The sequence below is a fragment of the Oratosquilla oratoria genome, chromosome 27 (genome assembly GCF_046742065.1).
Source record: "Oratosquilla oratoria isolate Oo_2021 chromosome 27, ASM4674206v1, whole genome shotgun sequence".
NCBI classification, from domain to species: Eukaryota; Metazoa; Arthropoda; class Malacostraca; order Stomatopoda; family Squillidae; genus Oratosquilla; species Oratosquilla oratoria.
Window position 1 is genome coordinate 47694163 of NC_134803.1, and position 16639 is coordinate 47710801.

Consider the following 16639-nt stretch of genomic DNA (forward strand, 5'->3'; position numbering starts at 1 on the left):
ATTAATGCAAGACAGTTTCTATGTCACTAGTTTACAGTAGTAGGAGGGAAGCAATCACCAGTTGGCAGCTGTTCTTCTATCTATAGATGGCTGCAGGTCCTCTGCAAGAGAGATCAGCAGAAACAGGTTGATGAATAGAACAGCTGACAACTGGTTACTGTTCTTCTGTAAGCCAGTGACATGGAAACTGTCCCACACTAATACAATATAAACAACAGTCCAAGATTTCTTCCCAGGGAGATCTATAGGAACTGTTCTTAGGTGGAGGAAATATAACTGAAGTTGATAAAGAGAGATCCTAAGACAGTGTCACCCACTCATGGCTGCACTTCCAGATGGAGGTATGGGCATTGACAGATTTTGAAAATGTGCAATAGGGAGATAATTCTCTGATATTCATCTTCCATATGCAGGTTCCCATTGTTGGTCCCTTCCATACGTAATCATTATGAAAAAGGGGTGTTAGTAATAACATTAATAAGAGAGTTATTACTATTCAACTCCTGACCCATAGATTGTGGGAAACAAAAAAGTAATACACAATATTTAAGCTATTACTTCAATACAAGAACTGATTTGCCATTTATATACAATATATAATTACAAGAGATATGCAGGCCCAGGCATTAGCTGTTACCGACTTCTACAGATGTGTAGGTTTTCTGCCAAAAAAGACTCAGACCATAAGGTAAGATTTGCTCTAGGATACAGTAGTTCAATTACCACACTTCACTCGCTCCAGTCCACTCCACAAAATTTCTTCACCGAGTGACTTATGGCTTGATCTGATGGCCATGGCTGGTTTCTTGAGGTGTGGCTCCTTTACTTTATATTAATTAAGTATAGAACCTATGTATAAGGAAGCTTAAAAGTACTGACTAGGAAAGTTGCCATCACAATATTACATAGGTCACATTATACTGGACAGTACCACAGCATTCTGCAGATTTATTTAATCTTACAGAATGGGGTGTAAAGAAAGTAGTGATGTATTTTCAACTAAATGAGATTATTATTATATTACCCTGAATAGCATCACCATGTCAGAGGGTTAATTGCCTTTCCACCTCAACTGAATGAAACAGGTGTTGCAAAAAAAAAAAAAAAAATGTCATGTTGAAGATGAAAAGAAACTGAGGCCTCTTGACAATAAACCTGGACTATACTTTGCAGTAAGGTTCCTGCAGTTTTTTGTTTTTTTTTAATGTTCAGTCTTGAGAATACTTTTTCTCTGTCTTAGTCTCTCTCTCACTCTCTGCCTTAGTTTCTCTCTCACTCTAGCAGTCTTAGTTTCTCTTTCTTAGTCTCTCTTTCTCACTCTCAGTCTCTCTCTCTCAGTGTGTCTCTATCTTAATCTTCCTCCCACTCCCTCTGTCTCAGTCTCTCTCTCTCCCACTCATTCTGTCTTAGTCTCTCTTGCCCACTCTTTCTTAGTCTCTCACTTTCTCTATCTCTCCCTCTCTTTCCCTCTGTCTGGCTTGATCTCTCTCTTAGTCTCTAGCTGTGATAGTAGTGCCCAGGTTGGCTCTTCTATATGCTGTCCATGAGGTCAAGTAGGTCCTGGCCCTTGTCAACAGGCTCTGGGTCATCTAGGGTTAGCAGTTCTCCAAATATCTTGCCAAGCTCAGGCCTATCTCCACGGCAGCCACCATCAATTTTGATGATCTGGTCAGCGGATTCCATATCAAGCTGACTATTGTCCCTGGCGAGGCATAAGATAAAGGAATACTATAGAGGAGTAGTACAATAGAAAATCCATTAAACCAGATGAAAAAAACAACATAAAAATGGGTAATAAATAGAAGGAATAATGAAAATGAACACTAAATTAAAAGAATGAAGTTGGCCAGCCTTTTGCACCAGGTCTCTCTTGCAGAAGATCCACAGTTCCCAGGTAACCAGCTCCTACCTCTCCAGACCCTCTCACTCCTGCTTTCCACCTTAATTTTATTCTGGCTCCTACCAAGCAATTTAGTTCAAGCAAAAACCCTGCACAGTGAAGTAATTTAATGTCTCGACTGCACTTTTTACTGCTATTCACAACCTATATATTTGTTCTGGCTGCTGCTAAGAAATCTTACAAAGCCAAGGTAAATCCCCTGCATGCTGAGAGGCTTAAACTCATCTCGACTAAACTTTCACTCATATTCAAGATGAACACCTGTTCTGGCTGCTGCCAGGCAATGTTATTTGACTGTGTAGGGAAAGGGTTAAAACACTGAATGTTAGAAAATATACTTACTCTTCCTCCTGGTCTGAGGTGAATAGGTTAAGACGAAACTCCTTCCTGGTAGCAGAGGCTGCTGACCCAATGAGCTGTGCCAACAGGTTCAATTCCTCCCTTGCTCGCATACCATCTGCACTGTTTGCTTCACTGTAAAGTCCACAGTAATCTAAGCTAATATATTTTTAGCATATTCTTTCCACAGTGGTGCTGTGCCTGTTTTTTATTCATTGTCTTAAATTTTCTACCCTTTTTACATACAGAACCAAAAACAAAGTGTAATAGGGAGGGTCTTTCTAATTGACAATTACTGAAAAGTGTTCATAATTACTATCATTATTATCATCATTACTACGCCAACTTTCATCCATATTTGTAGACCAAGAGGAGCCTATATATTTCTATGGACACACAATGAAACATTTTTGAAAATCTGTCTTACTTGATGCTAAGTCCCCCATTACACATGATAAGGATCAGATTTCCCGAGATATATGAAGGGACAGTGGTCCCATCAACTAGTCAAACTGCAGGAAATTCCATCTACACTTCACCCATATTCTGTTGAGGCACTATGGGAAACTACTAACCCTAAAATGTTGGAGGGTAATTCCCCTGGAGGTGAGTGAGAGTCTTGGCCTCGGACACCTCGCTGATGTGGCCCAACAGGTTCCTCATCCTCTGGGCTTGAGTACCTGCAAGCAGGGATACTGTTCACAGCCCCAGAGTCATACCACAGTTTGGGAAGAAATGGTAGATCTTAACTTTATCCCTTTCTGAATGATAGCAACATCTATAGATTTTGTTACAGCTAGCTAACAACAGATGATTTTGTTCAGCTGATGGGGTGGACAATTCCACAAGGTGCACTTCAATCTCAAGTCCAGCATCCACAGCTGAATAAAAAATCTCTCATTAGCCATAAAATCTAAAAAGAATATAATTATGATAAAAGATGTCACAAAACTCATCAATATTGACTGCATAAAGTTTATGGAGTCAATACTCTCATACAGGAAAATAAAACTATACATAAGTAATTAAAATGGATACAGTATATGTACTCACATGTTCCTGCCCAGGGCAGTGCACCGGTCCCCAAATATCTCAAGGCTGCCAGGCTGTTCTGAACTTGAGTACTGTTCACCTGGTACAAAATGGAATGTTTGATGCACCTCTCCATTCTCATCAAATACATGCACATTCCCTGGAACATCCACACCTGCACAGGAGAGGGAGGGGGAAGACACTGTAATCACAACTACATTAACCCAGCAACCCACAACGTCCTTCATTATTCATCATTACTTATATCACCATCAAGTCTCAAAATTTCTCTAACGCTGCTAAAAATACTTATCTATATACCAAGGGTCTCTTCCCCTGTATAAGGGAGGTTGCCAGCCAAGGCATGCACCCAGTCCCACTCATTCCACTCCCATCTACCACCCATTTCTTTCTCTTTCATCTTAGCTACTTGTGGTCATCCATGTCTCCTGCCCACTACCTAGGTCAGAAGTAATGCAGTGAGCCACAGCACATCCACAAGAGTGCCAGCCATTTCACTTATATGAAAACCCTCCCTCGTCCCCTAAATACTTAAAGCTATCCACTTCCTCTAACCTCTCTCCTTCAGATTTATCTCCAACTCACTACCACCCACTCCCTCGTACATCTCTTGGCTTTTATCAATAATGATAGTAATAATATAAATAAGAGAAATAAGCCCCCCCAGATCCAGAAAACGGGAAGATACATAAGATAAAACCATGCACATGAGTCACCTCTCTGGCAAGTTTTTAAAGATACACCTTTTTAGATAGGGAGCATCACTGAAAAGCTGGCATTGATGGGGAATCAAACCCAGGACTTCTCATTTGCTGGGTAGGTGTGCTTACTGACTACACCACAGTTGCCTCCAGTAACCACTCGCACATCTCCCCCACTAGGCCCCACACTCTGAGGGGCAATCTGGGAGTATGCAATGTTTACAGGATCCTACTTCCTGCACCATGTTGGATAGGGAGCATTATTGTAAAGCTAACACCACCCAGGACTTCCTACTTGCCAGGTAGGCATGGTTACCTATTACACCATGGTCGCCTCCAGGGACCACTCACATACACCTGATCAGTCCCTACCGTCTTGTCCTCTGTCACCCACAGTAGCTAACACTGTCCACAATGATGCTCAGAAAACTCCCTACCCACAATTTGATTCACCTGAAGGAACAGGCCCATTGCTTCTGAGAACAAAGATACCCTGGGGTGTCTGACTGCCATCCTTCAGAAAAACAGAAACCCTGATGGCTGTGTCCTGCAGAAACCCCAGCAGAGCTATGCGGATATCATACAATGCCCCAGCTGACATGTGCCGGTATACCTGCAATATTAAAAACCTCAAACAGTAGCAGATAACCTCAGACAACTGCACAAGCTTCTCTGCACAGACATAAAGAGATAATGGAAAAACTCATACAAATCCTAATCCATCCAAAACTGTAATATGTATCAGTGGTATAGTCCTTGCACATAGTGAAAGATATAAGCAAGTTTAAGAGAAAATAAAGGGCTCCCAGCCTAGTAGATATATCATATGAGATGAGACTAAAAGTAAAGGATCTGAAGAGTAAGTGATTTAATTACAGTATTCAGATCACAAAAGGGGAGACTACATTGACGGAAAAGATCTCCTGATTAGAGATGGGAGGTCTTTATGATGTCATGAGAATATATTGAGAAAGACTAAATGTCTAAAGGATGTGAAGAAATGCAGCTTATAAATAAAATCAAGAGGATACAAGGAGCAGTAACCAAGCTCAAAGTTGATGGATTGAAGAGAAAGAGGTGATTATTACAGCATTCAATTTGCTAGAGGTGGACTATGTTGGCATAGATCTTTTTATTAGAGATGGGACGGTTTCACAAGGTCTTGAGAGCTAATTAAGAAAAACTAAATGCTTAAAGACTATGAAGAAATACAAAAAACACACATATGCACAAGGAGACTTGTTTGCAAGATAAATGTGGAGAGATATACATAGTCTTGTAGCAGTGAAATGTCTCATTCTGATATGGCATAAGTCCATAAATTTGTTCCATTGCATGTATTGGCAGCTTCCTTAATGCATCTGAATAAAAAAACAATTTCCTGTCCTAAATCTTACCTTGAGGAAGAGTGAATATACAGCCTCGACCTGGGTGATGACATTGTGTGTTGTGACAAAGTTCCTGATGGCATCTAGATGATTAAGGGTGATGAGGAGGAGGTCCTCTGGCCGTGGACACTTCACCATCTGGTACTTGAGTGCCATCACCATCAGGTCATAGAGCTGAAACCAAAAATTCATACAATAGCCCTCTGAAGTCCACATTTCATTCTTACCACATTTGATTTTCTGGCTACCACAGTGCAATTTCATTTAACTAAGGGACATTCTTCCTGCACTCAAAAGGAAGTCCATATTGGTTAATTTCTTAGGTGCAAAGATGTGTATCTTTATTCCAGCTGCCAAGTTATCTTATACAGCTGAGGCTAACGTCTCACATACTCAGTTTGTCCAGATATTGAATTTCCTTTTCCAAAATATATAATATTGCCTAATATCAACTACATGTATTGGATGTAACCTGGTCAAACAAGTCCCCCACCACTATGGGATTCTCTTCCTATTTTCAAGGAAATGGCTGTGAGAGGGCAGGGGTATTAAGACCCTCATAATCAGATCCTTGTACTCAATTTCATACTAAATTCATAATGTGGAAAGGGATTTGGGAGATAAGGTCAATGAAAGAGTATTGGGATGGTTTGGACACATGGAAAGAATGAGTGAAGAAATATTAGTAAAACAGAAGTGGAAGGCAGAGGTAGGAGGAGTGAACATAAGGCTGAGATGGATGGTGGGGTAAAAGGGGCACTGGGAAAGAGGGGAATGTTTGTTGAGGAAGGATGGGAGAAGACAGAAGACAGGGGTGAATGGAGAATGGTTGTATATGGATAATGCTGTGATGCATGAAAGGGAGTGGGTGGGGGATGGGGGTGAGGGAGTATGTGTGAAAAAAAAAATAATTTGATGCAGCCCAAAGGGATTTCTCCCTGTCTTCTCTTTTTTTCTGCATGAGGGGACGGAAAGGGGGGGAGTCAACAATTCAATGAAGCGGCCTTGCTGTGGATGTGCTGTGTCTTGTGACATTGCTTCTGACCCAGGGCAGCGGGCGAGATGCAGGGATGACCCGTCATCCAGGAGGAGCCAAGATAAGAGAGAGATTGGGGTGAATGGGAGTGGAATGGGTGGGAGTGGATTTTATGCCTTTGTTATTTTGGTTACCCCCTTGTTAGGGGAAAAGAGCCTTTGGTATATATATATATATATATATATATATATATATATATATGTATGTATATATATATATATATATATATATATATATATATATATATACATATTGTTAGGCATTTGTCCTTTCACAATCCCATGACCCTATTGGTTCGCACGATGTTCACTGGGAACGCACCTGCATCTCCGTCCCCAACCGCTCGACACCCTGAAGTCCCCAGGGACCACCGATCATGAATACCCGGCCACGTCGAGCCGGACAAACCGAGTCTCCTAGGAACGCACGTGTAATTCCCAGCTCCATCTAAGGTCCATCCCAGCCAAGTCTGCGGCCTGAGAATATCTCTATCTAGTTTCCCAGCGGCATCGACATTTCTCCCTAGTGATCAATTAGAGCTCGGGTCATAACTTGACTTGGTATGTAAGCTGGACGGAAATCACCTATGATTCAGACAGCCTCGGAAGCAACACGCGTATACATCCCCACCAACTTCGTCGATATTTCCCCCAAGACCGCCTTGTGACACCACTTGAGCATCGCCGTCACCTCCCACAGATCACCTCGGAGGACCAAGCTGACGCGCATCACCCCCCCTACACACACACACACACACCCCTCTCGCTGTCAGAACGAACCATTACCATTCTCAGACGCCCAACTTATTAAAAATGTTCTCCCCATCAGTGTTTACCTTCCAGCCAGGCTACCCCTTCTACATTCTTTCACACACATACATACATATATATATATATATATATATGTATATATATATATATATATATATATATATATATATATGTATATATATATATATATATATGAGAGGCAGAGGGAAAACACACAAATAGAACAAGAGTTTATTCTTTGACTAGTTTCGCACTGTGGTGCTTCTTCAGAAAGAATGTTTACACTACAGAAAAACTGACATTAAATACAGGAAATGTGTGGGGAGTGAAAGGGTACAAGGATAGGTCAATTGGTTTGGGTTCAAGGAAGTCCGAAATCCTGCGGGCTGATCGGATTGGCACTCCGTCGGGTGCTTCTAGTGATCTGATGTCCCGCCTTCTTCCATTCTCTTGCTGCGTGTAGTGTTGTTGACTTTAATAGTTTAATGTCACCTACTCTATTATTTGTACATTTGTTGGTGGCTATGTACAGAGCTTCTTTTTTTTTTTTTTTTTTTTTTTTTACTAAAATTGTAGTGTAGTATGCTTGCTTGTTCCCATTTTACCAAAATCGGAACAAGCAAGCAAGAGTTTTCGTCTCTGATCGTTTCTGTGTGTGTGATTCACCATGGTCTTGGATCACGTGTTGGGCTCGTGATCGACAGCGATTACCCTCCTATATGAGAGCTCAGACCTCATATATGACCGACCTATGGGTAATGCTGTGACCTTACACACACACGCACAACTCTCCGCCCACGATAGTTGGAGTAACGGCTAGCAGCGTAGCGATACTAAAGTTATTTCAACCCTGGGCGGGATCCGACCTCGGACAGCTGGGGTAGCGGTTGCGAACGTTACCACTGCTCCATTGAGCCGTGTGTGTGTAAAATAAACAAATAAAAGTACCAAGTGGCATCCCTAAGTGGATAAAATCTGGTACAACCACTGCCTACCTTGTCCATACTGGGCTGGTTCAGCCTCATGATCGAACCGTGGGCGAGCTTGTCAAAGACAGTGCGGAGGGCCTTCCGACTGTACATTGGCTGTGGCTTGAACAGTTCCTCCACAAACCGGCGATTCAGCATGATGGCGACGATGTCGTTACGCACTGTGGGGTGATACACGGTATGTATATATATATGTATATATATTGGAACATTGCACACTATATATACAGTTAGATATCTTCAGTGCAACTAGGATAAGGATGAGGAACATGTAGGTCATGCCACCAGCTTTCACGTGATCAGTTTTTGTGGGTAAGGAAGAAAAGTCGGTTGGGATTTGAAAAGACATTTTTGTATGAAAGGGGCTATTGCTAATGAACACATGTTAAGGATTCTTTATAGCCCTGCATACTGATTAGCCATGATCCTAAATCTGTTTTTTTTTTTTTTTTCTAAGTAAGAATAATGAATGGATCCATACATCCCCGTGGACGAAAAATTCTACTCCCATGGGCAGTAGCAGTATTACACTCCATAATTAAGTAGCACTTCCTTTCACCATTCCTGTACCGAACCCCCCTCCCTTCGGCGGCTAGCATAATCTTTGGTTGTTTCTCATGTACTCGGTAGCGTCAGCTACTTTTGAAAGCGTCTAGTGAAGTTCAAATTTCGCTTATAAAATGTCGGTGTGATTCAGTTACAACTTTGATTCTGCTCTCTACTTGCATACTTGATTAACTCCTTGGATATGGGTTAACTGAATAAGCATTTGCATTTACTGATGTAATGAACAAGGGAGAGGGCACATTACTTGTATTTAGTATGTATTTACACATAATTTTTAAGTTTTGCTTTCCTTAAATGTTTACGTCCATAACCCCCATTCAACGTTTACATAGCAAGTTTATCAACATGACGAGACGCTTAGGCCACATCACACTACGAGCCTTTTGAGTTAGGGTGGCTTGGCGCGGGAGTGAAAAGTGCGGGCTTTTTTTCCCGTCTTGTGCCCAAACGGCGAGACTGCCGTGAGTGAATGACGCACGCTACTCAGTTTATCCATAGCATTTCTGTCCTTGTACAAGTGATGTTTCACTTTCCACAGGCACACGTTATCCTTGTACAGTCCTCTCAGTTGAATAACGTCCTCACGACGCCAGTAAACCTGCGACTTCTGTGACATGATGAGTGAGGTGGTTCGGTAGGTCTTCCGTTGCGCCTCACTGATGGAGCTCTGGCAGGACAGTGCCGCGAGTCTAGTGCCCGGTGCGCCTCAATCTGAGTGTGTTGCGGGGACCACTGAGGTCAGTTCCCCACGATTTAATGCGTAGTGGCACGGGGCGATTATTTAGAAAACGACTCCTTGTTACACATGAAGTGAGACGTAGAGTGTGTGTGTGTGTTTTTTTTTCTTTCAACTACAGATACCGGTCGGATGAGCTTACGCGCGAACTCTATGCTCTCTCGATGCCCATCACTTTGGCAGTGTGGGATTGTTCTGAGGTGAGCCTTGCGGAATTTTTCATTGGTTAAGAAAAAAAAAGTATTAACCTTAGTAAACGAATGAAGGACATTGCCCTTAAATCTACTAACAACGAAAAAAATATCCTGTGAAAGCATACGATTAATTTGAAATTGAATGCAGAATTTCTCACGATAAGTGACTCCCTAGAAAAAACGTAACAGTCGTACTAGAACCCAGAACTCTGTGTAAAAAAAAATCAAAGTATACATCCCAATCCAAACAACACCACATAAAGCATTTAACACCAGTGTGGGAATAGTCCACCACACAGAAGACACAAAGAAAAGAATGGTGAGAGGATCAAAAGTAACAGGTGTATATCGATAAAGAAAAATGGGTATTCATAGGCACAAGGATGGGATTGTTCTTTAGGGAGGTAGAGAAGGATGATGTCTTACCTTTGGCAGCGCGGTCGTAAGGGATGTTCTGGGCCCGGAGCCGTTGGTCGATGATGTACATCATCTCGCCGCCCAAGTTGAGGAACTGCAGCGGAAGTGCCTGTAGCGTCATGATGCACCGCCTGCCGAAGGAAGAACACACGCCAGGGAAACTTCTGCTGGGGACAGCACGCCTACCGCCAACTCCTGCGGGTGGAAGAGAAAAGTGGGTGAAGATGAAGGTGTTGTTGGTTAGTAAATGTAGTGCAGTGTCGTTTCCGTTTGCACTAGGGCATTAGTGCAGTGTCGTTTCCGTTTGCACTAGGACATTAGTGGTGTCGTTTCCGTTTGCACTAGGACATTGGTGCAGTGTCGTTTCCGTTTGCACTAGGACATAAGTGCAGTGTCGTTTCCCTTTGCACTAGGATATTAGATCGCTCTCGATTGTGGGTGGGGAGATGGGGTGGGGGTTGCTCAAGGAAGTGATGCAGGGGGAGGAGCGGGAGTACAAGAGAGGAACTTTGGTTTTGGGAGGGTTCTTAATAATCCTCCCTTGTTGTTTGATTATTTTTGTTATTATTATTATTATTATTATTATTATTATTATTATTATTATTATTATTATTATTATTATTATTATTAAGAGAGGAAGAGGAGGCGAATCAAGTGGGGAAGAAAAGGTAAAAGGTGCAGATGGAGAGATGATAATGGAGGAGAAGGCAGTAAGGGGAAGATGGGCAGAATATTTTAGGGAGTTGCTTAATGTGAAGGAGGATAGGGAGGGAAAGATAGCTGCAGTGGGGAATGCTAAGAAAATGAGAGTGATGAGTGAGGAAAATGGAGGAGAAATAAGGAAGGATGAAGTGAAGGCAGCAGTTAAGATGATGAAAGCAGGTAAGGCACCTGGTCTGGATGGATGCCATGCAGAATGTCTTAAAAAAGGAGGTATAGTGATGGTGGACTAGTTGGTGAGGTTATTTAATGTTTGCTGGAGAGAAGGTACAGTGCCAGAGGACTGGAGGAGTGCGTGTATAGTTCCACTTTACAAGGGAAAGGGGGACAAGTGTGAATGTAGTAGTTTCAGAGGGATTAGCTTGTTAAGTGTAGTTGGGAAGGCTTATGGGAGGATCTTGATTGAGAGGATTAGGAGAACAAAGGGAGTAATTGGTGAGGAACAGTGTGGGTTTAGGACAGGTAGAGGTTGTGTAGATCAGATTTTTGTGGTAAGACAGATATGTGAGAAAGCTATAGGTAAGGGGAAGGATGTTTTCTGGGCCTTTATGGATCTGGAAAAGGCTTACGACAGGGTAGACAGAAAGGCACTGTGGGAGGTTATGCGGATATACGGGATAGGAGGAAAGCTTCTAGGAGCTGTCAAGAGTTTTTATGAGAGTAGTAGAGCTTGTGTCAGGATTAGAAATGGAGAGAGTGAGTGGTTTGAGGTAAAGGTGGGACTTCGTCAGGGATGCGTTATGTCACCCTGGCTGTTCAACTTATACATGGATGGGGTGGTGCGAGAGGTGAATGCAAGGGTAGTGGGTCAGGGATTGGAGATGGTTAAAGAAAATGGAGAAAAGTGGGAGGTGAGCCAGCTGTTGTTTGCGGACGACACTGCGCTTGTGGCAGGATCGGAGGAGGGATTGAGGAAGCTGGTGACAGAGTTTGGGAGAGTGTGTGATAGAAGAAAGCTGAAGATAAATGTGGGTAAAAGTAAGGTGATGAGATGTACAAGGGGTGAAAGTGGCAGTAATCTGGAAGTGAGCATTAAGGGAGAGCAACTGGAGGAAGTGGATAGTTTTAGATATTTGGGTGCAAATGTGGCAGGGAAGGGTGGAGTGAAAGTGGAGGTAGAATGTAGATTGAGAGAAGCGAGTAAATGCCTTGGTGGTTTAAAAAGTGTAATAAGGAATAGGAATATGGGAATGGATGCTAAGAGGAGACTGTATGAAGGAGTGATTGTGCCAACAGCACTGTATGGAGCAGAAACATGGAACATGAGAGAGGAAGAGAGAAGGAACTTGAATGTGTTTGAGATGAAGTGTCTGAGAAGTATGATGGGGGTTACTAGGCTAGATAGAGTGAGAAATGAGGAAGTGAGGAGGAGAACAGGGGTGGAAAGGGAGCTGGGAGATAGGGTGGATGAAAGAGTATTAGGATGGTTTGGACACATGGAAAGAATGAGTGAAGAAAGACTAGTAAAGGAGGTATGGAAGGCAGATGTGGAGGGAGTGAACATGAAGGGACGTCCTAGGATGAGATGGATGGATGGATGGGGTGAAGGGGGCTTTGGGGAAGAGGGGAATGTCGGTTGAGGAAGGACGGGAGAGGACAGAAGACAGGGGTGAATGGAGAATGGTTGTATATGGAAAATGTTGTGATGCATGAGGTGGATTGGACGGGGGAATGGGGGTGAGGTAGTGTGTGTGTGAGCAAAAATTTTTGACACAGCCCGAAGGGATTTCTCCCCGTCCTCTCCTTTATATGGGGGGACGGAGAGGGGGGTCGCCGATTTAATGAAGCGGCCTTGCTGTGGATGTGCTGTGTCCTGCGACACTGCTTCTGACCCAGGGCAGTGGACAGGGTGCAGGGATGACCCGTCATCTAGGATGTGCTGAGATGGGAGGGAGGGTGGAGGGGTGTGGAGTGTTTTCGGGGATGAAATGGGTGGGAATGTTTTTGTGCCTTGTCCTTTTTGGCTACCCCCCTGGTAAGGGGGAAAAAGCCTTGGTATATGTATGTATGTATGTATTATTATCATTATTTTGTTATTATTATTATTATTTGTTTATTATTATCATTACTATAATTATTACTATTATCATTATTATTGTTATCATCATTATTATCAGTAGTAGTATTAGCATTACTATCAAGGAGGCCTTCCTTGACACATACTTAAAAGCGATAGCACTCAGGCAATGGTTGAATTCCTGAATAAAAAATTTCTCCTCTTGCGGAAGGTGAATGGTGTCACCATAGGACATTGGGGGAACACATTTTAATAGCTGAATACATTGTGGAATAGATAACGTTTTGTTACATGTGTATCATCTACAAATCTGAAGACAGGAGAATAATAAGCATAATAAATATGAAAAAAGACCACAGGGGGTGGTTACTCTGCGTGACAGACTGTGCGATTTGCTCGGGTCCTCGCGATGATTTGGGGGGAGGGGGTATCACACTGGGCTATTTTTCCTCCCACATCCTACCTCCAACCTCCATTTGAATAACTACAACAGCGTTTCTCAACCAGAGTTCCCCGGAACCCTAAGGTTCCGCAAAAGATCTCTAAGGGCTCCGCGAGAACAAGTGAGATAAGCTAGTGCACTTTTTATTTTTTATTTAATTTCATATACGTAATATAATTAAACACGCACAAAATATTCTTGGTTATTGTATTAATGTAATATGGACATCATCCTATCTAACCTATTTTTACGATGAAAATAAAATGAGAAAGATATGGTATACGTGTTTTGTTTTGTTTTTGTGCAGGGGTTCCTTGAGACATGCAAAATATTTTAAAGATTACGCAAGGGTAAAAAGGTTGAACAACGCTGAACTAGAATATAACCACTTATAGAAATCTAGACTTCTATACGAACATCTCATCACTAGATTTAATATTCGTATAGTTTCACAACTTCTTATTTTATCATTAGCTTTGTTATTTATATGACGGAAAGATAATTTGATATTTGGAGATTTGAAAATACGAAATATTGTAACCGAAGTTGTGTTTACTCAAACGAACTCTCAACCGTCGGCGTTGGTAAAGACTGGGAGCTCAGTGTGGTAATCCCATAAGAGCCATGGTGACCTGCCCAGGGTTTTTAGTGCTGCTTCGACGCGGGAAGATGATATTAGTACCACGTGGGCAGAGCCCTCACATGGGGGAGGGTGGGGTGCATATGCCCTGGGGTGGCACATTTAGTGGGGCGACAATTTTAGTCTGGATATGCCGCCCACAAGGCTGACAAAATAATTATAATAAAAACAAGGTCAGAGAATATTTTACCGTAATATACGAATTTTGCGTTAGAATAAACAGATTGTGAAATATTTTTCCCTTATCCTTTCTGCAATAGGGACATTAAATACAATATGTTTTAATTATTTGGCAAGCCAATAGCTATAATAGGCAGTAAGGGATGGTGGATATGGGAAGTGGTAATGGCGAGGGAGGCGTTACTGATAACTGCCCCGGAGCGGCACTTGGGTAAGGGATACTGCACGTGGGATACTGATGTTGGCGCGGCAAGGGATACTGATGTTGGCGCGGCGAGGGATACTGATGATGAATCTCAAGAATGACTGCTAAGTCGTACTGGTTAGTGCCAAACTGAGGTGCCCCTGATCTTACTACGATACGGAGCGACCATTGGGCCTACACCAACACCTTTGTGGATTGTCTTCGGACTTCTGGAGATTGTCTCTTCTAGATCCCACCATCACGCACCATTATCGGAGTTTTTTTTTTTTTTTTTTTTTTAGAATTTTGTTTTTGTTTGTGGGAGAATTGTTTTGACAGTGGCTGAATATACTGTCAGTCTCAGTCGCTTTCTCACTTTGGGAATTACCCCCACGAAGAGACAGGAGACCAGGAAAACAGCAAGATCTTGAAACAGGATTCGTGTATATGCATATGTTGAGTCAAATTGATCTCTACTGGTGCTTGATATTGGCTTCTTGTTAAAACGAACAATAATTCTATTTGTAGATTTTTATTCCTCAGGATTAAGTCTTCATAAAAATTCTCTTTAATTCATATCGTAATACACGTTTCGCTGAACTTGGTATATTTCTAGTGTAGAATAAATAAAAAATGAGGAAATATACACGGATATATATGAAAATGAGGTAGTTAAAACAATTATATCGAATATTGGACTTTAAAATGATATCATCCGTGACACTCCCTTGGGTGCTTGCTGGAGTGACCAAATGTCCACACAATTAAGCTAGATTAACAGATGTTACTGTACATTGATGGATTGGCTTCTTTCTTGCATAACTGACCTCTATTTCCAAACAGTGGTTGCAATTTGTAGTCAATTATCTTTTCAATCTCTACCAATTTTTTTCTTGTGGTCGAAGTATTATGTTTTCTTAAAAATGTCCATTCGTAGGGTCTGCGCCTGTATGGATGAAGGTCAACTCACCAAGGCTGTAATATCAAATGCCTTTGGCAAAAAGTAACTGCAGGACATTGTAAAGTAACCAAAGTGCCAATCCAGGATGAAAACAGGGTGTTGATGTTAGACAAGTAATCTAAATTATCACTGAGCACGTCCTGATAGCTCATCCTTGTCACAGAGATGATCTGGAGTGGGCGGGGTCAAGAACCGCCCACATAGGATGCTGTCGCATTAGATAATTACCAACGACTCAGGAATGAAAACTAACAAAGTTTGCTACTTATGGTACCCAGGATTGTGGGAAAACTGTGATTGCGGTTTGTTCTATGACGTTTGTCCCAAATGTGATGATTTGATTAAGAAATGGATGTGTGTTTACAAAACTTCGATCTAGTTGAAGAAAACTTGTATAGATTAACATCAACGATTACTTGTTATAATATCTTGCAGAAAAATTACTTAATGTATATTTCGATTCAGGATTTTTTATAATAGATCAAGTTTTGTCATGCATTAGATATTAAAATAAATTGCATGTGTCATAGCCACAAGTTTGATCAATCGTAGGAATTATTATTATATAGGCCTACATCGTTATTGACGACGAATATGCATACGAATTAGAAAACAAATAATACACATACTTTAAAATATCATATTAAATGTGGGTTAACACACGTGCAAGATGAAGATGATAGATCAATAGCCTATTGTACGGATATAACGATTTTATTATTTTCAGTAATATTTCCTTTAATATAACAATCTCCAATTTGATTAACTCCCTCACGAGAATATACGTACTTTTAAGCTGAATCACCAACTACAAAAGTTGTGAGCTAACGTTCCTTTCTTGCTTACATGCTTCAGTTACACTGTCATTTTTACGAAGTTTCGGACTTTCGACAATGGATTGCGTTGTCATAAACAAACACCCCGAAAAACTTAATTTAGGTATAACCCAAACTAAAATCAAAATGATTATAATTGTATTTATTTGAAATATTATTTAGTAATTTAATTCATATATATTGATACACAATAAATTAATTTGCTTATTGTATGAAATAATATACTATACCACGATTTACCATGTTGTCATAGCAACAGCATCCTTGAACAGTTGATCCCTCGTGTACAGTCATTGTATATGTAAACAAAGCAAAGGAGTGAGCGGTGTGACCCGGGAAAGTTATATTTTATAAATACATAATGGTTAGAGTAAAAAAAAGGTAAGTATTATATATGTGTCTATAATTAGATAAGTTGATAATAACACCAATAGGAAGGTTGTAGGTACCAGTTATCATTACCGTAACCATGTAATTATGGAAGACAAAGGCATAAAAAACACGTGGAGCTGGGAAGAGCTGACAATGGTCAGTGGAATAGTTAAGCATGTGAAAATATTTATGAAATA

At 41.3% G+C, this 16639-nt stretch overlaps 1 protein-coding gene across 1 annotated transcript; it reads right to left on the reverse strand.

The window, feature by feature from the left end:
- Nucleotides 1-928: 928 nt before the first annotated feature.
- OSCP1 (Organic solute carrier partner 1) lies at nucleotides 929-16160 on the reverse strand. The gene is made up of 9 exons (XM_076210562.1): nucleotides 16024-16160; nucleotides 10100-10285; nucleotides 8183-8337; nucleotides 5391-5555; nucleotides 4447-4606; nucleotides 3293-3446; nucleotides 2815-2919; nucleotides 2243-2374; nucleotides 929-1702 (listed from the first exon to the last, which is right to left on the reverse strand). Exons 2-9 carry the CDS (start codon nucleotides 10209-10211, stop codon nucleotides 1531-1533), a joined length of 1155 nt encoding a protein of 384 aa, XP_076066677.1. The 5' UTR covers nucleotides 10212-10285; nucleotides 16024-16160; the 3' UTR covers nucleotides 929-1530.
- Nucleotides 16161-16639: the final 479 nt, after the last annotated feature.